This window comes from Anopheles nili, chromosome 3 (genome assembly GCF_943737925.1).
Source record: "Anopheles nili chromosome 3, idAnoNiliSN_F5_01, whole genome shotgun sequence".
In the NCBI taxonomy this organism is placed as follows: domain Eukaryota; kingdom Metazoa; phylum Arthropoda; class Insecta; order Diptera; family Culicidae; genus Anopheles; species Anopheles nili.
Window position 1 is genome coordinate 4,712,553 of NC_071292.1, and position 22,739 is coordinate 4,735,291.

The 22,739-nt window shown below is 50.4% G+C and overlaps 7 protein-coding genes across 7 annotated transcripts; 2 read left to right on the forward strand and 5 right to left on the reverse strand.

Moving 5' to 3' along the window:
• The first annotated feature begins 179 nt into the window (after nt 1-179).
• LOC128726657 (hsc70-interacting protein 1-like) lies at nt 180-1,856 on the forward strand. The gene has a single exon (XM_053820477.1). The coding sequence runs from the start codon at nt 257-259 to the stop codon at nt 1,502-1,504; it is 1,248 nt and encodes a 415-aa protein (XP_053676452.1). The 5' UTR covers nt 180-256; the 3' UTR covers nt 1,505-1,856.
• Nucleotides 1,857-2,013: 157 nt separating this feature from the next.
• Nucleotides 2,014-3,940, reverse strand: LOC128726654 (transcription factor Ouib-like). The gene is made up of 3 exons (XM_053820473.1): nt 3,794-3,940; nt 3,574-3,725; nt 2,014-3,501 (listed from the first exon to the last, which is right to left on the reverse strand). The coding sequence occupies exons 1-3, from the start codon at nt 3,938-3,940 to the stop codon at nt 2,046-2,048; spliced, it is 1,755 nt and encodes a 584-aa protein (XP_053676448.1). The 3' UTR covers nt 2,014-2,045.
• Nucleotides 3,941-4,807: 867 nt separating this feature from the next.
• On the forward strand, nt 4,808-5,682 carry LOC128722837 (trypsin-1-like). Its single transcript, XM_053816520.1, has 2 exons — nt 4,808-4,862; nt 4,928-5,682. The coding sequence occupies exons 1-2, from the start codon at nt 4,808-4,810 to the stop codon at nt 5,680-5,682; spliced, it is 810 nt and encodes a 269-aa protein (XP_053672495.1).
• Nucleotides 5,683-6,325: 643 nt separating this feature from the next.
• On the reverse strand, nt 6,326-7,225 carry LOC128727856 (trypsin-1-like). The gene is made up of 2 exons (XM_053821807.1): nt 7,162-7,225; nt 6,326-7,089 (listed from the first exon to the last, which is right to left on the reverse strand). Exons 1-2 carry the CDS (start codon nt 7,223-7,225, stop codon nt 6,326-6,328), a joined length of 828 nt encoding a protein of 275 aa, XP_053677782.1.
• A 490-nt stretch (nt 7,226-7,715) lies between these two features.
• Nucleotides 7,716-8,839, reverse strand: LOC128727857 (trypsin-1-like). The gene is made up of 4 exons (XM_053821808.1): nt 8,770-8,839; nt 8,398-8,660; nt 8,162-8,311; nt 7,716-8,012 (listed from the first exon to the last, which is right to left on the reverse strand). Exons 1-4 carry the CDS (start codon nt 8,837-8,839, stop codon nt 7,716-7,718), a joined length of 780 nt encoding a protein of 259 aa, XP_053677783.1.
• Nucleotides 8,840-9,544: 705 nt separating this feature from the next.
• On the reverse strand, nt 9,545-10,214 carry LOC128722941 (uncharacterized; the record flags this gene model as incomplete). Its single annotated transcript, XM_053816635.1, has 2 exons — nt 9,545-9,985; nt 10,053-10,214. Coding segments are annotated over 2 exons (387 nt in total), but the record flags the coding sequence as incomplete, so codon positions are not given.
• Nucleotides 10,215-10,340: 126 nt separating this feature from the next.
• LOC128722940 (uncharacterized) lies at nt 10,341-16,848 on the reverse strand. The gene is made up of 3 exons (XM_053816634.1): nt 16,498-16,848; nt 10,844-10,998; nt 10,341-10,723 (listed from the first exon to the last, which is right to left on the reverse strand). The coding sequence occupies exons 1-3, from the start codon at nt 16,550-16,552 to the stop codon at nt 10,580-10,582; spliced, it is 354 nt and encodes a 117-aa protein (XP_053672609.1). The 5' UTR covers nt 16,553-16,848; the 3' UTR covers nt 10,341-10,579.
• Nucleotides 16,849-22,739: the final 5,891 nt, after the last annotated feature.

The window sequence follows — 22,739 nt, forward strand, 5'->3', positions numbered from 1 at the left end:
GGCTGTATCAACCTTGGTTACGCACATACGCGCTGCGGATCATTACTCTTGTTCTGATACCGACAGGCGGCGGTCTCGCGTGAGTTTCAGCGAAAAACAACAGTTTTTTCGTTTATCCTAGCAACCTGAAACGTTATAAATCGATCGAAAAGAACCGTGTACGGTAAGCGAAAGTGAAGTTGTCCAAGAATATTCATATTCGCAGCACGATTTAGCGGCATCCACACAGCGTGTTTTGCAGCGACGCAAAAACAACATGGAATGCCCAATCAATCCGGCCGAGCTGCAAAAGCTTAAGGTTTTCATTAACCTATGCCAGATGACCCCGCAGTTGCTCAACCTGCCACAGCTGGACTTTTTGAAAGCATTCATCGTCAGCTTGGGCGGAAAGGTACCGGAAGGGCAGCCGGATCTTGGCAATATGGGTGGTGCCCAAAAACCAACTCCTCCACCATCGACGGAGAAGAAACAAAAAGAAGAGGCACAACCAGAAGTGGTCGAGTCCGATCCGGAATCTGACCTCGAGCTCGACAACGAGGGCTGTGTAGAGCCAGACACCGAACCGGACCAGCCGATGGGAGATGCCTCGAAGGAGCCGTCGGAAGAAGAGTACGATCAAGCAAACGATCTGCGATCACAGGCGGCCATGGCGTACAGTGAGCAGAACTACGACGGTGCCATCAAACTATTCACCGATGCCATTCAACTAAACCCGAAGAGCGCACTGTACTACGCTAAGCGTGGCCAAACATACCTGAAGCTGCAGAAACCGAATGCCTGCATCCGCGATTGCAATCGAGCACTGGAGATCAACCCCGATTCCGCGACTGCGTACAAATTCCGCGGACGTGCCAATCGCCTGCTCGGACTTTGGGAGGAATCGGCCAAGGATCTGCGCCAGGCCTGCAAACTGGACTTTGACGAGGAAGCCGACGAATGGTTGAAAGAGGTGACTCCGAACGCGAAAAAGATCGCGCAGCACAAACAAAAGCAGGAACGCCGCCGACAGGAACGGGAGTTCCGCGAGCGCCAAGAACGTGTGCGGAAGGCTCAGGAAGCAAATCGCAAAGCGGCCGAAGATGCTAGCACTGGAGGAGCTCCAGGTGGCATGCCGGGCGGAGGCCCAGGTGGTATGCCCTTTGGTGGGGATAACGCAGACTTTTTGAATGCTTTTAGCGATCCGGAGGTATCAGCGGCCATGTCGGATATCCTTACCAACCCGGCCAACATTAGCAAGTATCAGAACAACCCCAAAATCATGTCTCTCCTCTTGAAGCTGGGTACAGGGGCAGGTGCAGGAGTCGGTGGATTCCCCCGATTCGGTGGAGGTGCCGGAGGTTTCCCTGGTTTCGGTGGAGGCGCCGGAGGATTCCCTGGATTCGGTGGCCCTGATGCTGACGCTGGTGCGGGAGCTGGAGCCGGAGCCGGAGCTGGAACCGGGACCGGAGCTGGTGCAGGGGCAGCCTCTGGAGGTAGTGGGGCCCGCGTTGACGACCTGGATTAAATGTTCCCGCTCGATTACCTTATCTCAAGCATACGCGTGCGAGCACCCAAAGGCCAGCAGCATTTTATATTGATACATTTACCAAAAGGCGTGCCAGCTTTCGCGCCAAGTTTTCGTTGTTTCTATATTGCGCTCATCAATCAAAAAAAAGGATGGAACGTAATTTAACTTACAGTACAGCATTCACATTAACCGGTATAGTAACACCATACTCGAATTTCCAAACTGGCAATAGCGCACCGCGGATATGATACGTAATGAAGCAATTTAGCAATACTTGGAGCTCAGTTCGGCAGCGAGATGCGCTGTACCATACACAAAGAATATGAACAAAACACCATTCATTGACGATGAAAAACAGCATGTGTGAATAAGAAAACTAAGCGCTTCATTTCCAGTTGGGTGGTACTTTGACGAGGAGAGCCCAAGAGTTAAGAAATAAATATGATCATAACTTAAATCCCCCTTTGTTCATTTCTTTTGTCGAGACAACAATCAGAAAGGGTTCGTGTAAATGGTCTTCCTTGGGGTTTATTCCCGTTCACTGGTCGAATATGTACGTCGGCTGTGGATTCATCAGACTGGGGTTCAACACGGACGACGCCTGCATGCTGTAGCACATGTCGTACCCACCCAGTTCATAGTGCGGTTGTTGGGCGGCCGGAAGCGCCGTCGAATGATACGGAGGGAGATACTCCGTTGAGTAGAGATTCGGTCCCGCCATCTGCTGATTGACCGCGGCCATCGACTGGTGGATGATCGGCTGCGAGTGCTGGTGGTGATGCTGCTGCTGGTGATGATGATGCGGATAGTGGTGATGCTGCTGGGTCAGATGCGAGTGATGTAGATGGTGATGCTGGTGGGACATGTGAGAGAAATGCTGCGCAGGCTGCGGTGGTACTGAAGGCGGTTGAGGCACAAAAGTTTGCGCATACGGCATGCCCCCGTACGAGAAGGGTTGACTGTCCATGAGCGAGGTGGCAACCGACAGCTCTGAGCTGGCCGCACTTTCGAGCGATCGGTTCTCATCCACCTCGATCGTCAGCTCGTCCGGTTCGCTTGCACGACTTATCGTCGTTGGGAGCGGTTCCGGACTGGGTTCCTTCGGTCTATGCTGCTGGCGAATGTGTCGCGAGAGCGCCGAAGACTGATTGAACTTTGAGTCACATTCGGTGCATTGGTAGGGCTTTTCCCCCGTGTGGATACGCCGATGGGCGATTAGATTCGAGCTGTTGGAAAATTGCTTGCCACACTCTTGGCACCGGTGGCGCTTCAACCCCACGTGGACCGTATTCATGTGCGTGTTCAGGTAGGATTGCTTCACGAACGCTTTGCTGCACAGTCGGCAAACGAAGTTTTTCTCGTCGCTGTGAGTTTTGCTGTGGTTTACCAATTCTCGTCCCGTTCGAAATGCCCGATCGCAAACATTGCACGTATAATTTCGCTCATCGGAGTGCGTCTTCAGATGTGCATGCAGGTTACTGGACGTGCGGAAGAGTTTGCTGCACACCTCGCACTGGAATCGCCGCTCGTTGCTGTGGATTCGAAGGTGCAGTCGCAGATTGCTGGATTGGGTGAACCGTCGTTGGCACACCGGACACTCTAGAGGATTTTCTGCGCCGTGTTTTGTTCGCTGAGCAGACTCAAAGCCCTGCTCGATCGCTCTATGAAGCGTTCCTCGTTTTCTACCAGCGAGACTTTGCTTCCTATCGGTTCTTTTTTGGCGAAAAATTTTCACCTTCGTGCTCTCGAGCCAAAGTTTTTCCTTGTGCTTTACCAGCAACTCGTCTAGCTGCGACTTACGCTTAATCTGCCGCTGCACTTTGGGTTTCGATGGTTTAATTGGCGTGTTATTTACATCCTGCTCGAGCAAATTGTCCAACACTTGCGGAGCGATTATCGTGTCCGTTTCCTCCTCGGGGCCAAATATATCCGACATTGCCGCGTAGATGTCGTCCTCTTTGCCTACATCCGTCCTGTCGTTCATTGTGAGTAGCCTAAGGAGAAGTCGGCAGGAATATGTTAATAGCGAAAAAACCGACCATTTGTCGGAAGGCGATATCACTTACAAATCATTTTTATTGCCCCCGTTGGATATGGTCAAATACATGCGCAATTTTTGGTCGGATGATTCACACCGGTTTCGAAACTCATATGCCATCTCCAGCTTATAATAGCAATCGTTGCATATGACCTGAGGAAACCCATCTTTTTCGTAGATCTGCGCAAGTCGTAGAGAAAACAGATTTTGTGAATACTGGACACGTTATCATAGGGATCTACACTTACCTGGATCGTGGCGCAACGAACAATCATTGCCAGTGGGCTCACCGGCAGGTTGATGGTAAAAAGATCGATGAATGATCCATCGGTCAGCTCTTGAAGGCACAAACGGCAAATTTTGTGCACATCAAAAGTAAAGTCTTCTTTCTGCATACTTGTAGATCCTGCTATCCTTTTTCAGACCAGAGTGAGATTACCTACAGATTTTTGTTGGTTTCATCGCTATTTACATAAAACTCCTTCTTCACATTTTAAACTGACACCACAGGCCGATACAATGGCTTCAATCGAATGTAAAATACTGCACCAAAACTGCGAGTACAAGGATATCAATTTGGTTTGTTTACTTTTTTCATTTGTTTGTTTATCTTATTCTTCTCATTACATTGTTGTGACAGTTTGATGCTATAAAGTGTATATATACAAAGGGGAAATCTTGCTATAAATACTTTGCCAAGGTACATAAAGAAAGATAGTTTTATGGAAGCTTTGAAATATCGTCCTTTTGGTCTAATAAAGACTGTTATTTTACATGAGCGAGACTTTTTATTTCTCCATTGCACCAGCTTAGTTTTTGATCAAAACCTGCACCTCTTTCTACCAGTGAAGGCATAAGAATGATCATTTTATCCTGGACTCAGCGCGGGGCTGGTAATTCGTTTGCTGGCTGGATGTATGTTTCTGGTAGATTCTAAATCACGCCATTAATTAATTCAACCTGTTGCCCTTGCAAAAACGGTCAAATTTTGATTCACTTATCGCATCTTATCAACCGATCAACATGCTGAGACTCCAAACTTTCCAAAATTCCCAGCACCTCCCCGTCCTTCTGGCGATAACCGTACCGTTTATCAGCCCAGGTTGTTTTGTGACGTCGTCCCGGTGCTGGGATTTCATGCAATAAGCCCAGTAGTCGAGCCGATTACTTTACTATCTTAAATCACGATCGATAAGTCACCCATGCCCCCCTTATAAAAAGGCTAATCGAAACCGCCGGGATCTGCAGTTGTTTGACGAAAAATGAAGACTATTGTTGCTCTGTTGTGCCTGGTGGCTCTCGCCGCTGCTGCGCCCCGTAAGTGATGCTCCCTTTGATGCCGTTGTGCCCCAAATTAACGTGTGTTTATTTCTCCCCGAAAGGTGCGGTGCAAAGCAAGTACGGTTTCCCGAGTGGACGCGTCGTCGGAGGCATTGACGCGCTCCCGGGCGAGTTCCCGTCCATCGTGTCGATCCAGCGCGTGATCCTCGTCGTATCCGCCCACGTGTGCGGTGGTAGCATCCTGAGCAACTTCTGGATCCTGACGGCTGCCCATTGCATCACCGAAAGCCCGGCCACGGCCAACTTCCAGATTTGGGCTGGCTCGCACGATGTCTCCGTCAGCGAGGACTCTCGCCAGGTGATCAGCGTCGCTAGCAGCACCGTCCATCCGGACTATCTGGGAGGCGTCAACCCGACCGACATTGCCGTCATGCGTTTGGCCGCCCCACTGACCTTCACACCCCGTGTTCAACCGACCGTTCTGCCAACGCCCGGAAGCATCCCGACTGGCCCATCGACCCTGGCCGGATGGGGCTCGACTGGTGGTGCCATTCCGACCACCTCGAACATCCTGCAGAAGGTCGTCAAGCCACTGATCACCTATGCCGAGTGCGAAGCCGCCGCTGGTGTCGATTCTCCGCTTGGCCCGACCAACCTCTGCACTGGACCACTGACCGGTGGAGTGTCCGCTTGCTCCGGTGACTCCGGTGGCCCGCTGTACTCCATCCAGGGCAGCCAGCAGATCCAGATCGGTATCGTTTCGTGGGGCTGGATTCCGTGTGGTACCGTCGGTTTCCCGTCCGTCTATGTCGGCGTATCGCACTACATCGATTGGATCGAGAACAACACCAACTAAGCGGGGTTTTGCTAGCGAATAACGAATACAATAAGCAAGTACAATAAAACGTCTAGGTCAATCTGACCTACAAAAAAAAATCAAATAAGTGCACAATTTCCACGTATGTCGCACTAATTGATAAGAGCATACCAGGTGGTAGCTTCCGACGAGCGTGACGGGGACTGAAACTATAAAAAGTAAACCATCGGCTGCACTAGTATCTAGTGTAAAGTTAGGAGTTCGACAACGCGACAAAGCAATGAAGCTTCGCATGAGTTATACCTTTTTCCTGCTCGTTGTTGGCGCATTCATCCTTGCTGCAGCGGAACCAACCGGTAGACGAATCAAACGACAAAACATGGAACAACTCAAGCCGTGGATGGAGTGGGGCTCGAAATATGGCGGAATCAGTAAGTAAATCAAGCGCTTGTAGTAAGGATTTTTTTTTTTCGGCAACGATTGAATGTTTCCACCGTACGATAGTGGCAACGACGGTGATCGTCCCGGCAGCTCAGGAAGCGGCCAGTATCGCATCCGCCGGCAGAGAAGGCGGAGGAGAGGAAGGACAGAGTTAAGATGGCGCTCCCGAAACCGAACTTGTTTCGATCCACAGTTTTATTTGGATGCCTTGAGATAAATAAAGTTTTTTCGATTTCAAAAGCTACACCGAGTTGAGGTTGATCCACTCGATAAACGCCGAAACGCGTGTCGTGATCGTAGGAACACCCTGTTGGCCACAGGGTGACACCTGCCACGAGATGATGCCCACGATCGTGTCCAGACCGTTGATTTGCTGTATGGCCGCTCCACCAGCGTCACCAACGCACGCCCCAATTCCACCGGTCGCAGGTCCTAGACAGACGTTACGCTCCGTTACAGGACCGTTACCGATCGAGCCTCCCATCATGATCTGGCACTCGTTGTTGGCGACGATGGCTACGTTGAACATGCGCAGTTCATTCGGCATGCTCGGGAGCAAACCGGTAGAAGTTGCGCCCCAACCGGCGAATTTCACGATACCCGCCGGGATGGAGTCGATCGTGGGAAGGGCGATCGGAAGGATGTGTTCGTTGAATCCGAAAGGAGAAGCCAACCGAACGGTGGCAATGTCGAAAGGACTAGCTGATCCGTCGTACTGTGGATGCATCGTATACCGCAGCACGTTGATCGTCTGCTCGGTCGGTTCGAAGCTGTTCAACAACACCTTGCCAGCTTGCACCTGATAGCGGCTGTTCTGGTTGGTGAAGAAGCACTCTGCTGCTGTGAGCACGTGGAATTGGTTCAACACCGTACCTCCGCACACGTGGCTGGCTCTGAACAGCACTAAACGCTGGATCGACACCATGGAGGGAAATTCGCCTGGAAACGCGCGTACTCCACCGATGATGCGTTGTTGTGCGCCCTTGTCTCCATTTGTGCTGGCTCCTATGGAATTGCCTTAAGAAGAGACGGATTGGTACCTGAGCTTGTAATGGCCGCTGTTAGAGATCGATTTACCTGCGGCAAAACTAACGAAGGTCACCGACAGCAAGATGGCGGCTAATCGCGCCAGGTACGCCATATTCTTTCGTTGGGTGTGTCGTTGAGTTGAGGGATTTACGCGAAAAAATCCACAAAAATCAAAACGATGTCTGTTTTGTGACCCCCTGATATATGACTTAATCCGGGGGTCTGGAATTCACTCCGATTTATAGTATGCACGTATCTCGGTCTCGGAGTATCTTATCACAGCTGATGTGCCGTTACGATGTGCACAATCGACGGAAGAAAATCGTCGATCAGCACGCGAACCGATAAGATTAAACGTGATTAATCACTGCACGCCTATTGGAGATGGCAGTAGTTTTGAGGAACGTACAGTTTTTAAAGTTACATATTCTCGAATTTCACAAATGTCCACAAACCGCCACAAACTCATCACAGCTCGTGAGCATCACCCGACATGTTTATTTCGCGCGTTTTCCTTCGACTATCTAATCTAGCAGGCGTTGATTTGGTACCATTTCTATGACGACGACGACGACGACGTGTTCGGCTTCATGTACCAGCCACTAGTTGACGGCGATAACGCTGATAATCCAATCGAGATGGGACGCAACGCGAACGTGCACAAGCGGGCCTGTCCCCCAGGGAGCCACCGTCCAGGCAGGAATGGCCAGAAGGTTGTAGGGTTGCGTGTCGGTTGCAATCATCAACGGTGCTCCAGGATCACCGACGTACGTCACCAGTGACGCCTCTACGGTTGGGCTAGCGTCGGTACAAATGCTCGCATCCGTTAGATAACCGGCCAGGGTCGGTCCAAGGCGTTGTTGGCATTCGCATACTGATAGGATCGTCACCTCTGCTAGCTGAGGGAAAGTGTTTTTAGCGATTTAAGAAGCCATCGTCAATTTGGCATGAAACATGAAGCATTGTGCTTTCTTTTTTCTTTCTAAAGGGTGTACGGAATAACAAGAGCTGCTTTTTTTCTCTCTCGAGCTTGAGGAAATGGTCCTACCTGTAACGGGGGATTCCACCAAACCCGAACTCCTTCAAATCGTCTATCGTAACCAGCGATGGTGGCTTTTCCGGCGGAAAACTCCCAGTCATCGACCAGTGGAATTGGCTGCACGTAGCTCGTGAGGTTGAGAGGTTTCCGCATCAAAAGCTACCGGGGAGTGGCGTGGGATCCTCGTTAGTCGCAAGTTAGCGTATCGTTAAGAAGCCAGTTCACCAAAAACCCTGCGTACCTACCAGCGCCAGGTTGTTCGCCGTCGGATTGGCTACCATAAAGCTCGGATGTGGTACGATCTCGGCCACGGTGCGGTACATACGAACACCGCAAACGATTGCGAGCCCATCGAATGGAGCTACGAGCCCGGTGACACACTGACCGGAAGTAAGCAACCAGTTTGGGTTCAATATGGTCGCACTGCAACGATGCACGGCCTGCAGACGTATGGAGCAAACGTATGGCAGCTGTATTGCTACCACGCGCCCTTCCGGTGGTCCTTTTTCTGGTGGTGCGTTTTTGGGGATGAAAATGTACGACTTACTTCAATTCCTGGAAACCATTTCCGGGTCGAACGAAAAGGACGAAAACGTGGCATAATTCCGTTCACTTACCATCCGCGTACGCATCACCGATGGAGGCAAGAAATGTTACAACGAGTATTAGCACCCAGCGAACGGACATGTTTATGCATTTGCATACGGCGTGGTACTGAGAAAAAGGGCTTTCCTATGTGGGTCGTCGAATGGGTGGATGTTTGCAAATTGCTCCACTCCCATTTGGCATTGTTTTGCTTAGAATAGGAGCGATTTGAGTGATTTGACTCAATGGTCCGAAACAATAATGAAGCTTATTAGGGCTGTTTAGGTCTTTATTATGCCAATTTTTTTGTATGCCTTACCACGTAAAACAAGCTCGATCCATTGTTGAACAGTGGCTCATTGGTTTCACTTGGATCCACCATTAAAATTCTGGTTAAGCCGTCATATTGATTAACAACAAAATAGAAATAATAAAAATAGAAATTGACTGTCAGTTGCACCACACGCATCCGTTGCAGTTGCATGTGCATCATTGTGTGAATTGTTTCAAAAAAATTAACTGAATTGGACGAAAATAATTCACAAAACAAATAACTTGCTTTGAAGGACGCAGAAAGGAATGCGCATCGGTGGTTTTGGTGATAATATTCGCGCAACGGTCGCAAAAGCGTCAAAGGTTATCGTAGCTAACATACTTTTGCGCTACCCACTTGCAAGATGCAGGAATGCTTCGAGGGATGCTTGAGACTCTATCTGGAAGAGAGACGCTCGACCTCAACCATAACCAGTGGAATCGTTCAAGAAACCGACAAGCGACGCCATTTGACGTAGGTAGGTATCTCAAGGTTACTTTATTGCATCTTAATTTTCTCCCAATCGAGTGTCGCTTTCACCCCTCCCACTCCCCAGGTTGTCCTAAACATAATGGCAGTGTCGCGTTACGTAGTACTGAGTATCATTTGAATTTTGTCGTTGGGATGCGTTTCAAAGTTGATTTTGAGTTGATGAGTTGATTGTGTAACTTTCGAAAAAGAAAAAGAGAACGTTATGGCGTTTGGTTTCTCTAAGCCTTCTTGGATTTCGCCAACGAAGCCTTGCTGATCTTGTGCATCTGCTTTAGCAGCTCCTTAATGGCTTCCTTCGCCTCCTTCTCGGATGAGATCGACTCGTTCGAGTTCGAGTGGCTTTCGCTGCTGTTCGAGTCAACCTTCGGTTTTGCGGTTATGTCATTCCGCAACTCCTCATCACTGCTCGATTCCGACGAGAATCGTACGGGCCGGTTCAGTTCCTGACGAAGAGTAAAAAACACTTTCAGGATGGCTCTGTTGGGTTAATTTTCCACAATCACGGCCTACTTGGATGAGTTTTCCACGCGAGCTGCGTCCTGCGCTCTCCTGAAAGGCTGCAGCCAGTTCGGGACTAAGCGAACCCAACGGTTGATTGGGGTAGCGCACGTACACCGGCACGTAGCCGCCCTTTTTCGGGTAGTCCTTGTACTTATCCGGTCGAGCATCTGTGTTTGTATCGGTGTATGTATGTATGGGAGGGAAAGGATGGAATGCATTAAACAAGGTGCAAGGAAAAGGATCGTCAAAAAAGGACTTCTTTCCGGGTCGGCAAAAATGAAACGACACTGCCACAGATCAGATTGCTCGCGCGTAATCCTTTATTGGTATCCGATCGCGTGGCGATGCGCAGTTAGTAAAAAAAAAACACTTGCGTTTGTGTATAACGAAATAAATAACATGGACGTGTGCATGGATCTGCACAGAGGTAACTGTGCCGGTTAGTTTTACTGGGACCCGCTGGTTCTGCTGGACTCTGACGGACTACGCCGCTTCTTCTGCTGCTATTGCTGGGGTTTTCACCTCATTGCGCTCCTTTAGGCAACGGGTTTGCTGGGCTCTGGAGCATTGGGGACGGGCTTTTTGGCCGATCCCGCCACTAGCACCAGCTCATCCGAGGCCGAGTGTGAGTGCGAAAGCGAGTGAGACGAAACCGCCACACCGTGGTCCGCTTGCAGTGCCTAGAAGAGTCATCGTGGTAGGGTCAGTTGCACAGGTCAACACGCTTTGCAGCTGTTCCGAAGGGTCGATCGTTCGGTCGATCGATCACCTGAACCCAAAGGCGAAGGTATTTAACTTACTTGTGCAAGCTCGGCACGACTTACGCGACTCACGGGCTCACGGAAAGCGGCCGCAAGCTCCGGATTGATTTCTGCCAAGGGTTGATCGCCGAGCCGGATGTACACCGGGACGTAGCCTTCGCGTGGTTCCAACACCTGATAGCGTGGTGCGGCATCTACGGAAAAGAGTGGTAGGTAGGTCGTGTCGTTTGTGTGGTGTGTGTTGATATTTCGTGATCTAAGCTCACGCTGAATGGGGCGTGAGGGTGGTAAGTTTAAGGGTTGTGCTAGGGCTAGCTACTCGTCGGGAAACTGTACAAAATTAGTCGCATGCGGTTTGTTAGAATGTAGTGGAGGTTGTACACATGTGATGAGTGAGGTGTGGTTTTGGTTTGTGGGGCAAAAAGTTCACTTAAGTCGTGTTGATAGTTCGCTGAATGATCGTTGAATTCTGCCCTCCAAAACGTCGACTGATCGAGTCACCGACCCGCAGAAATTTTATTTGCACTAATGACGATAATGACGATCACGGTAATGATGATGAAGAACATGATTTCGTAAAGTTAATGTAGCAAGGGGGCTCGGAGGGCTTTCGGACACCACGTTTGTACCTTTTCCCGCTTGCCCGTTGATGGATCTCGATTCCTCGATGACGTGACGTTTATCGCGCTAGCCGGCGTAAATTGGAAATCTCTCGAACACGGCCGAGGAAAGGCGTATGTTCCGGCCGGTTCTGCCACACCCCCCGGTAACGGTGGTTTAAATTGTTGCAATTCTATTTAGCGGGTCTCAATTTAATAACCATTGCGCGGATCACTCAATTGACGCTTAAGCGTGCTGGCGCGATCTCACGTACCGTTAGTCCGCTGGGGATGAAAAGCCGCGAGGTTACTGCCATTTAGGTCTACAGATTTCTCGCGACATAAAAGAAACTGTGGACAATGTGATAAAATTTGTCTCAAGACAGTTTCGCGATCGTAAAACAACATGTCGGCAACGGAGTTCAATAAGAACTTTACTCGTACTTGTTTTTAGCATTTAGCTGGCGGAAATGACAATTGATTTCTTGTATCACTTGCGGTAACGAATTCCGATGCAATCAATCATTTAGCGGTCCACCCAAGGCACCCAGAGCACACTTTGCATATTTCCTCGCATGGAAATTGTGTGATCATTTGTTGCGGCGCAAAAAAAAACCATGACGCCCCCTAGTAGCGGCCTTCAGCAGGGTGGAGTCAACTCGTTTCACGTTCGCAAACTCGTTTCAACATTTTTCACTGCACCCTTTGGGAGCCCTGCCCTGTCCAACCCACCTCGAGCGGCTCGAATATTCCACCCCAACGGCAGGCGCACATTTGCAAGTTCGATCTCGATTTCCTATCGACCTGCTGTGGCGGGCTCACACGCGGGGTTGCCGGTTAGAGCGCGTGATAAAGGAACTGAAGCGAACTAAAAATAATACGCAACCCGAACCAGTTTTTTGCCGCGGCGCAAAATGCAACCCCCATGCACCGATTTGCATTAGAACCGGAGTGGGTGGTTGAGTTGTTCCGCGGGTGACATTGACCACCGATGGGGGGAGGAATTTTCCCAGTCATGATAAAGCTCGCGTTACTTCCGTCCCGTGTGTCGCATCGCGGGAGTTTGCATTTTTTTTTGTTGCCGCTGCTCATACACCTCAACTGCAACCGCCGACTTGCATTCGAGCAATTTATGCACCACTGCATGTAGCTGACGCTCGCCCGGTTTTACGAAATGGGCGCGTTTCGTGCCACACAGTCATCCCGGCTTCGTTCGCTTAGCCACAAGCCACACAAAGAAGCTCCCAACTCGGGGATGGGGACAATAAAAATCGCCCATCAACCTAAATGGGTTGGAAATAAAATCGGTCCAGGTTGCGCGGCAAATTCAAGCGCATCACGGTGCATGTGCCGTTTAATCGGACCTCGAATCTCTCAAACACACACTCATGGAACCGGCCACCGGATCGGTCGGAACCGGTTCTCTTGTTGTGGCCGCTCGAGTTAACGAGCCGTGTTGTCCCGGTCCGGAACTACCTTGAGGCACGCATTTCACCGAGGGCCTTTTAGGTTGCCATTGGGCGGCATTCTTTTCTGTGGTGTTCAGCCTTTTTGTAGGTGGAAGCATTCTATGGGGTGTGAGCGCAAAAAAAAAACGGAGGCTCGATTTCGTAAATAGGGGACCAAAAATTCACACAGCTCCCCGGATGGGGAAGACGGCAAAAAAAAAAGACGACCGGGAAAACCTGTTCCGACGCCACGAAATGGTAATGCGCCAACCATTCGCGAGACCCAAAACTACGGTCTGAAGCTGGGCGTTATCACACCCGTTCTATCGCATCCGAGATCGCTTTCCTGGGATAATGTAATTGCCCTAAGTGATACGCCGGTCGGTCGGTCGAATTAGGGGCGCAAATTTATCGTCTTTCTGCTCGCATTAGGCAGCCCGGAAAAGCTGGGGCTCCTTTTTCCCGTTTCTCCGTTTCGAGTGTTGCTAGTTCACCGGCCGGAACACACGCCCAGGTGAGTTGGTTCTAATTGTGCATGGCGGGTCACAATCTCAGCCACTCGAGTGCATTTGTGCAGCTTCCTGGCGTTCGATTGCATCGTGCAGATGATGCTGCTTCGATGGAGACTTGAAGCAAACGAGCACACTCGATCTGACCGACCGACCAGTCCGGACCGAGCCATTGACCCGCCAAAGAGCACTCGACCGCCATGGACTCGACCCGAGCCAAAGCAGCCTCCTCTTGCCGGGTGCGAAGAAAACGAAAGGAAAAGCAAGAAGCTGCTGCCGTTGTGGCTAATTATTCCACCGTTCTACTCCGGGATCTCCTTTTTTTATGGCGCTCGCGGATAAAACAACCCTGCCCATGCAAACGGACGGTGTGTGCGTGTGTGTTTAGAGAGTTTATTTTATTTCATCCCTTTTTTTTATAATTGAGTTTTCCTCCGCCTCCGGGTTGAAGCTGAAGAAAGGCACACTCAAACCTCACAGCCTGCTTGGATGGAGCGCGCGAGTTCACGGGAAAAAAGGGATTCGTTTTATGTTGCTTGGCGTGACCATGGCAACTGTTTCCCGGGGGTTGTTGAGAGGCGGAGAGGGATGTATGCTCCAGGTTCAGGTTGGGCAGAATTAATGCGAAATGCTCGCTCATTGACGCAATAATGGTGGTCAGGCGTTCAGAAGAAATGAGCTCCCGAGGGCTCCCGGGGGCCAATTATCGTGCAGAATGGTGGAGAATGGAAGAACGGATGTGTTTTGGTTTTTTTTTGTGTTTTTTGTTGTCTCCACGGAAGGAAAAAAAAAGAAGAATCCCGCATGGATTTTAGTCCGCGAGTCGTTTGGCGAAGAGCACGATGGAGCAAATATTTCGGTGTTTAATGCGGCGATATAAATTATGCTGCCAATGAATTACGGCTTATGAAATTATCCACAAAACTCCGGACATTCTGGCAGTGGGAGTGTTCGGGCAGGAATAACGTAATCCTTTTAATTGTGTTTCGTTTTGCTTTGTTTCATATTTTTCTTCTCTTCGCCAACCTTTGCACCTCCGAAGGACGAGATAAATCATCGCCTTTTGTTTGGCATTGCACTCGTGGATGCTTAAAAGCGCGCATCTTTCAATCGAGCAAGGACAAATCACTAACAGCCACGAAGAAGCGTGCCACAATTTACGACACGACACAGGGTGTGGGGTGCAATTTGCGCGTGATGATAAATATCGTACTTTGAGATAACATTACTCACGCCGCCCAGGAGATGCTGACGCAGCGTGTGCTTTTTTTTATTCACGTTTGCCACAGGCTATTCCAGGCTTGACCTTGGTGAAACGGCGCAAGGCTGCACGAGAGTACCAGAGAAATATCCGCCCCATTACTGATTAGCGAGATTATTAACTAGTTTCAGCACAAACAGGAAATATGGTGGGTACCCTCGTGTGTGCTTTTTTGTGTTGTTTCTTCCTTCACTCAACCAACATCTTGCAAAAGCACGGCGCGGCTCGACATTCCAGCCGTTAGGTCACGTCACGAACTGCGGGATAAAATATTCATCATGATTCGACGAACCAAAGGGGGCTGCTCGCTCTCGTCTTAAATACCACCCGGGCCGTTATGAGTCTGGCCATTGACATGAATCATCGAATCCGAACCTTCCGTCTTCCTTCTGCACGGCTGCGGTGGCCGCGCGTTGACCTTGGACCGCGCGCTTGGACGGATGTAAAAGCCCATCGGACGGCTAATAGCGTCATTTCTGCAATAAGTACACGCTGCCGGGCATGGTGAGGGTCGAAACATGACGGGTCTGAGATCTCCCACAGTCTCCCCATCGTCCGCTTCGCCTCACGGTGCGAAACAATTGTAGCGAAGCATAAATCAGCCACAACATACCAAGAATAACAACAGCACAAAAAATGGTTCCCATGAAGCTTCACGGTGGAGCATATGGAATGGGTCTGACAGCATCAAAATCTAGCTTTATTTTTGGGCCCGTCCACAGCTTGGACGGCAATTACTTTGTTCGACTGGGGGTGGGGAGGGCGAGAAGGAGATCAGTTACGGTTTACTGATGAGTTAAAAATTTGTCTGACAACTAAATTGGCATTATTTGGCATTATAGCTTGAACATTGTTTCAGTGCCTTCGCTTAGGGTTGAGCATCATGAAAGGTGCTTTCAGAAAAGCGTCTATTTGCGAAGGAAACCGCAACACACACACACACGCACGCACGTACGCATACACGATCGATAATAAAGGGCCACAGATGTGTAAGAAAAGCTTGCGCTCTCGCTGACTGACGCCAAAAATCAAATAAATCCTGACACGTGTTTTACGAGCCGAGCGGCTGATATATTACCTTAACCCTGGACCGGAGTCTCATCTATCATAATAACGCTTCCTCGCCCGACCGGAGACGGGTATGGTGTCGTTCAATAAACTTCGACTTCCTTGTTTAACATCATTGTAACCGCACCGAATTCATCTTGTCGAAGCTCACGTACCACGACTCCGAGGGGTTCATTTTCGACCATTTTCGCACCCCCTAAGAGGCGCCTGGTCGGCAACCAATTTAATCGGAGTTCCCGGGCGCATCTCCATAAACCATAAAATAAAATCTAACAACGAACGTGGTGGGAGTCGAGAAGTGTTTTTTTGTTTGGGAGCTGTTGGGGCCGTGAAAATTGCGGCGATTGCTTTGCGCTTTGTTTGCGGCTCGCTCGTAACCGGTGCAGGTGTTAAGTGAGGTTGAGATGAGGACGAGGATCGTGAAATTAAACAGGAAGATATGTACACGCACACGTTGGGATTTAGCCCACCCCCCCCCCCCCCCACCCCCCTCCGTGAAGTAGATTGAGATTGACAGAATTAGAGACAGAGGAGAAGCTCGAGAACTACCGCTCTAGAAGAAGAAACCGTAGCCGTGATGGAGTTATGTACACGGAATGAGAAATGGCACAACCAACGACACACACAACACTGCTCAGCTTTCTCACTCACTAACATGCAAATGTGGCGAACTATTTACAGGCGAATTGGAAGGAAGAACATGCACATGCAAGACACTGTGACACTGCCTGCTGCCGAATCACAACTACGAATCGTGCTATGAGGATAGAAGAAAAGGTACATCGGGTTTTCGGTTTTCCGCACTTACCACCAGCGTGCAGCATCATGCCGACGATCAAACAGCTCAGGATCATCCACTTCATCGTGGTGCAGATCGCAACGATCGGTTATCGGATGTGTTAAAGGGCACTGAGATCACCTCAAAGATCGCGAACGGACGGACAACGGACGGACGAACGGATAGAGCGAGTTGCAGTTGACGTTGGCGAGCGAGTTGGTCACCGTCCGGTAGGCAGGTTCGCGAGTAAATGATTGATCGCGACCGGACCGCACCGGTCTTTAAGTTGCTGGAGCCGTCGTGTGAGCGAGCGCGTGATGCTGCGAGAGCGAGAGATCACCCACCGTCTGCAGATCGATCGATCAAGAACCGCACGATCTGCGAACCGGAAAACCGAACCAGCTGGTCGCGAATCGCGATGCTGAATCAGCACACCCCGGGGGGGTGCGATCGAGGTGAAAACTTTGGTTGTTCTTCGCGATCGCGATCACCGTCCTGCTCCAGCGGCAGGCGATCTTCGGAGATCGCTAGTTTTTTGGTGATGATGAGTGCCGGTGCCGGGTTTTCAAGCGAGCCTGGTGTGCGCGATTTAGCCCCGATGCTTTAGCCGACTGACGATCGACACGCCCGCTGGGGTTTCTTTTATAAGATTGCACGTACCGGTCGGGTCGGAATTTCGCTGATTATTTCGTAGCCACGAGAGATCTGCCCGCGGTTGTGTGTACGTGGCCGCTGGAGATCCGCGAATCGTTTCTAACGTTCTTCGTCTTTTGTTTTTCGGTCTCTCATTCGATCGTACGCGCTCTCTCACTCGATCGTCGTACGGTGGCAAGAACAGTGAAAGGTTAGACCTTCCTCCCCGAGGTGGATGAGTTGTAAAAAATGTCGGGCATTTTTCGGCTCCACTTCGAGGGCTGACAAACCGCTGCTAATGTGTTCCGAGCCGTGTTCTCGGGCGGCTCGATTTCTCGCGCCAGTGCACCGTTCGCTGGTATGGTACGCAGCGACTCATTAGCGAATTCTACCGTGCCGAATGTATCCACTCGGTCGACGATCGACGAAGGTGTTGAAGAAGGCAGACCAAACAAACCACACGAAAAAAAGGGCAGACAAAAAATTGCGCCCCCTGGAAAGCGGGGAAAGTCCAGTTAGTCTAGATTTATAGTTGCTCCATGGCCGAGCCCGACTGGGGAGGTTCATTTGCTCGTAATTTGTCAACTCGCTGCCAGGGTGGAGATATGAGAAAATTGTGATAAGTAACGGCCCCCCTTTGAGCCTCCCTCCTTTGGTGGGTTCTTGACAGACCGGCTCTTGACCTGCGCGATCACCGGTTTACAGTTAAACGACAACCGGGAAATGGATCAAAAGTGAAACACGAACCCGTGGATGAGTGTTTCCTCTTGACCGACCTCACTCTCTCTGTCTCTCTCTGTCTCTCCCAAAGGCTGATCGTGGGGAGATGAAGGCAAAGTGCACGCTCTCGGGCGCTTCCTGGAAATGGGACCCTGAGATGGTGAGGGTACCGGCCGGTGAAACGAAGATTTGACATTTCCCATGACAAGTGGCGAGTGTGGTGTGGTGAAAAGTGTGAAGTGTCCATCCGCGAAAGGCAATGGCCTGGTAACACTGACCTACCTGAGGCCCATCCGGCCTGTGGAAGCCTCGGGAGATGCCACAGCTTTCGAAGGCCTTTCGCGAGAAGACACCGAACCTCGGATGGCCATTCACTGTCAGCCGTTAAAAGCGTGGCATTCCAGCGCGATGCGCTTGTTGCATCCCTGCTCCATGAGTGTTGCATTGGAGAAGTGGGATTATTAAAATGGTTGAGATTTCTGCTAGCTCCGCCGGCTCAGTGTTAATTGTTTTTGACGTTGAATCGATTCTGACGAGCTCTTGACTGCGGTCGGAAGCTGTAACCGATACGGACTCCCTCCGGGGGCAAAAAAAAACAAACCAACCCGGATCGTCTGGAAAAAAAGGGAGCTTATTAGAAGTAATTGGCACTGGGCAGAAGCGTCACTAAACGCGCATAACGGTAGCCCGGTGGAGAACTACTCCACGTTCGTTGTTGCGTGGCCAAGAGTTCGAGGAAAAAAAAAGATACACCATTCGAAAGAAGTTTCCTCCGATGGTGCTCGAGCGCGTGGCAATGCAGGAACGAAAACATGCTTCAAGAAAATTCAATTTCGCTGAGTTGGAATCCTCGCTCCAGCCCGGCCCGATTCGCGCATTAATTGTTGTCTTTCCATTAGGACTCGGCAATCGCGCAACACCTGCCGGTGAAGGAACCGCTCATCAACTCATCAACCCGCAGCGCGCCAAGAAACGACCCGACGGAATGACGAATAGGAACGCATTACGGCGAATGGATTCTCATTCTTCTGCTCCGCCAAACAGCCAATGGATGGATGAATTGCCATTACGCTAATGTTGCTACTTTTCATCCAGCAAACGGCGAGGTTTGCGTTAGTACGCGAAAACTCCTCCAGAAGCCATGACAGCACGCGTTCTGGAGCACAGCGTTACTGACGCTGATGCTAAACGCTACTCGCGCGTAACGCCTGGCATGTGCTTGGCGAATTAATAAATTACTCAAAATCGCTCGCCACCTCCAGGTCAGTTCTTGGTGTCGGTTGCGTAATCGCACCCTGCGCGGGTTGAGAGAAGAAAACAAAAATGGCGTCCACGCAAAGGCGGACGCATGTAGGCGGGCTGATGCCGTACGTGCGATGGTGCGTGCGGAAACAATTTGATAAACGGTGACATGTGGAGCATCTTCGCTTACGCTTCGGATCGGATCATAATCTCCACCTTACGAGCGGCGTTGTGCGAGTACGCGAAAACCCGCGAAGGTCACGCAACGGGTGGGTGAGTGGGTTTGGGCCACAACATATCACCCAAGAGAGGACACAAACGAGGGCACACACTAATATAGGGCCTAAGGTTACGAGCGCAACAACTGCAGGCAAAAAGATAGCGTGAAAAAAAGATCATTCTCTAATGGAGCCAGCCACACCGCATGAATATGAATATGAATGGATGGATGGGCACCAAGGGGGAGGTGGGGGCAAAGGTGACGATGGAGGTGGGATGGCAGGGAAGCGAAGAAACGTCGAGGATAATGATGATGTTAGCGACGACGATGATAATGATTTGCATAATGGAGGAAATCCAGCTAGACGGCGCGTTGTATTTGTGCGAAATCCCCACTGATACGGATACACGTCGGAGTTTTGTCGGCCAAACGCCCGGCACGTACTTCGAGTTGGGTTTATTTTTCACAACAACAATAAAAAAAACATCCAAGGAGCCATAGGTTTCAACCCGATGTCAAATCGTTAGTGACACTCGATGTGGCTGGTCAGGTTGGCTTGGTTTCTTGCTGGGCTAATGAGCGTAAATTTGAGTCCGGAACGCGACCGAGAGAGCTTTGTAAATATTAAAGCCGCCGCAAATCCCCATAGCTGACGTTCTTTTAGTCCTTGGATAGAAAATATTTACACCCACAGCGCAAAGAACGAAGGACGCCAATGCCATCCCACTAGCAACCTGTTTTAGTACCACCTCGTGCTCGATCGACTCCGTGTGCCGTGGGACCCTTAGGGCAAGGACCTCAAGATATCTAATTCCAGCCGGTGTCGTACGAAGGATCAAAGCGTAGATCTGTGTTAGTCCGTGCTCGCGTTACATGACGTTATTGCAGCCGGCTGCATCCGGACTCGTGGCCGTGTGGTGATAGCATTCTTCCGCCAGGCCACAGCTCGAACTTGGCCGTGTGTGGAGTTACGTACCGGATTAGGAATGCAATTTAACACTCGTGGGTGGGCGAGAGGCTGTGGGGTAGAGTGGGGTTTGGTTGAACAGCGGAAACTGGAGCAAGTCGAGTTCGCCCCCGGGGTCGGCTGGTAAACATTTACGTTTTATGTGATTCTGGTCGATCATTTGCGGAACCTGAGGCAAAGTTTCGCTCGTTCCAAGGCACCGTGGGTGCTGGGCAGGGTGGCCGGGAGGTTTTGCTGGAATCTACAGGGGTGGTGAGTCCGGGGGGGTGGGGGGTGGGTTGTCGTACAAGCCGCTCCCCAGGGACTGATGAGAAAATACGAGCCAACGTTATGGTAATGCGATTAGCTTCTATCGCATTCTACGCTGGCGTGATGCGGAAAGCGTGAATTTTTTTATCCTCTTTCTCTCTCTCTCTCTCACTCAAATCCTCTGAAAAGTTGTCTCGGAAGGGACACAAAAAAAACGCGGATGGAAAAGAATCGGATTTTACTGCAAATGATTTGTAACGCGACTCATTTACGGCGTATTGTTTTTCTTCGAGCAAGCGTTCGTAAACCAATTGCGTGTCATCTTTTTCAGCCCCAACGCCTACTTTGATGTAACGCACTCGCTCCATTACCGGTGACAGTTAATTTGCAAGCGCAACGTTACACTGGCTCATAGCTACCACCAGGCCAGGTGCGAGGTGTGTGCTCAGGTGAATATAATATTGTTTCAAATCTCAATCATTCTCCGTAAAGTTCTTCGCCACGTGCCTCCACCTGATACTGACGATGACGAATGGAGGGAACGTGATTCACGCCGGCTAATCACCGTGATATCTTTTACAGGACCATTTTCACTCACCCCACACGGCATAACAATGGAAGGTATATTTCCGTGACTGAGTAATGACAACTGGTGGAGTGGGATGGGGTGGGTGTAAGTCACCCCTCGTGAAGGATAAAAATGGCGCCCATCAACGGGAAACAGGCCACCCTCTCGTGGGTGCGGTGTGAGTGCGAATGGAATGATAATGGGACGGGAACTTCATGCCCACGCACGGGATCGCTTCTCGTAGCTAGATCAAAAGCATCCGCCTCGAATATCTGCCTTTAATCTTCCAACACGCCAGGCACAATGCGCTAATGCGACATCCGGGGCTTCCGGGGCTTTTTTGTGCTTCCTTGCGGCATCGAGCTGCTGAAGGCGGCTCTTGTCTGCTAGAATGGTTCGCTCGCTGTTTGTGATCCTCGACGGTCGTTGGAACCGTAGTCAGCATCAAAACCACAACGTGTTTGGCCCGTGGCCCGGGTGTCACTGGCTCGATGGCAATATTTGATGTGTATTTAACCGCGCCAAACCACGAACCAAACGTAATCGAATTGGAACAGCTTTTCGCTTACGGCGAACTTCGATCGAAGCCCGGAACCGGAACGCGGTGGCCCCCGGGGAGGGAACCTGTCGAAGGATAATGGAATCGAGGTGGGAATCCCACACCAAGCGGGTCCAGGACTTGCACATGGCATACAATTGAATCGACGATTGATCGAACCTGGAGTAGGGAAATTTCTGCTCTCCGACCGGAATCGTTAGATGATTGGTATTCTGGATTTCTCACTCGCTGTGTAGCTCGTCGGTGGTGAAGGAATAAATTACCCCTCATCGATAATGAACGCCACATTTTTAACTCAATGATGGGCAAGAATGTGACGGCTCGTGGTGTGAAATGTTTCTCGGTTCGTTTCAAATGGTTTGAACAGTCAATGCGGACAAATCACAGCAGCAAGCCGATAACAAGCAATGGTGTTGAAAATGGTAAAAAAACCCCTAACCCAACAGCTCATGAAAATCGTCTGGAGTTCAGTGGAAAGGCGCTTGTTTCGTTGGTGGATGCTGGCTTTTTATTCCGGCCGCTTAGACTTTTCGACCCTGCGAGCGCTTCCTAGAAATGTGCTTTCATCGTGCGGTTTGTTGAAATCTTCCCTCCACAGGATTCGGAAAATTCTCGACTCAAGCACGAGAGTTTTCACCCCGGCTGGCTGAAACGTCAAGCGGTCTTTAGTTGATTTATGAGATGTCAAGGAATTTCTCCACCGTCCGGAGGTTTGCCTCGACGTGGCCAATATCAATCAACTGGTAAGGATATGCCAGGACCCGGGCCAACTGGAATGGCGTGTTCGTGATGATTGAAATGTATTTCAGCTTTGCGGGCCGTTTTTCCTTGCCGTTGTTATCTTTTCACCTCAACTATTCACCCAATTCGTTCGGGCACGCCGAGAGCTTCCGTTTGTGGTGGGTTAGTTTGTTGTTTGAACCGTTTGCTGCCTACTACTAGGGATCCGCTTGCCGTCTAGCGACCGGCGTATCTTTGGTTTCGTCATCGAGTTATCCAATTTCCGGGTCGGCAATCTTCCCAACTCTGGCGAGGGGCCACAACCTCACCACGAGATGACCTCGGGTGCCCGAATGTTGCGGCTTACGGAGCGACCGGATGCCTGGGTTAAATG

Excerpts from the sequence above, each read along its gene's own strand:
- LOC128726657 (XM_053820477.1), top strand. The coding sequence starts at position 257 with ATGGAATGCCCAATCAATCCGGCCGAGCTGCAAAAGCTTAAGGTTTTC.
- LOC128726654 (XM_053820473.1), bottom strand. The coding sequence starts at position 3,940 with ATGCAGAAAGAAGACTTTACTTTTGATGTGCACAAAATTTGCCGTTTG. Across the intron at positions 3,726-3,793 it reads TTCGTTGCGCCACGATCCAG|ATCTACGAAAAAGATGGGTT; the intron begins GTAAGTGTAGAT and ends CGACTTGCGCAG. Across the intron at positions 3,502-3,573 it reads GGGGGCAATAAAAATGATTT|GCTACTCACAATGAACGACA; the intron begins GTAAGTGATATC and ends ACTTCTCCTTAG.
- LOC128722837 (XM_053816520.1), top strand. The coding sequence starts at position 4,808 with ATGAAGACTATTGTTGCTCTGTTGTGCCTGGTGGCTCTCGCCGCTGCT. Across the intron at positions 4,863-4,927 it reads TCTCGCCGCTGCTGCGCCCC|GTGCGGTGCAAAGCAAGTAC; the intron begins GTAAGTGATGCT and ends TCTCCCCGAAAG.
- LOC128727856 (XM_053821807.1), bottom strand. The coding sequence starts at position 7,225 with ATGGCGTACCTGGCGCGATTAGCCGCCATCTTGCTGTCGGTGACCTTC. Across the intron at positions 7,090-7,161 it reads CTTCGTTAGTTTTGCCGCAG|GAGCCAGCACAAATGGAGAC; the intron begins GTAAATCGATCT and ends GCAATTCCATAG.
- LOC128727857 (XM_053821808.1), bottom strand. The coding sequence starts at position 8,839 with ATGTCCGTTCGCTGGGTGCTAATACTCGTTGTAACATTTCTTGCCTCC. Across the intron at positions 8,661-8,769 it reads CGGTGATGCGTACGCGGATG|AAAAAGGACCACCGGAAGGG; the intron begins GTAAGTGAACGG and ends ACGCACCACCAG. Across the intron at positions 8,312-8,397 it reads CGGCGAACAACCTGGCGCTG|CTTTTGATGCGGAAACCTCT; the intron begins GTAGGTACGCAG and ends ACTCCCCGGTAG.
- LOC128722940 (XM_053816634.1), bottom strand. The coding sequence starts at position 16,552 with ATGAAGTGGATGATCCTGAGCTGTTTGATCGTCGGCATGATGCTGCAC. Across the intron at positions 10,999-16,497 it reads CATGATGCTGCACGCTGGTG|ATGCCGCACCACGCTATCAG; the intron begins GTAAGTGCGGAA and ends TCTTTTCCGTAG. Across the intron at positions 10,724-10,843 it reads GTCGTGCCGAGCTTGCACAA|GCACTGCAAGCGGACCACGG; the intron begins GTAAGTTAAATA and ends TGACTCTTCTAG.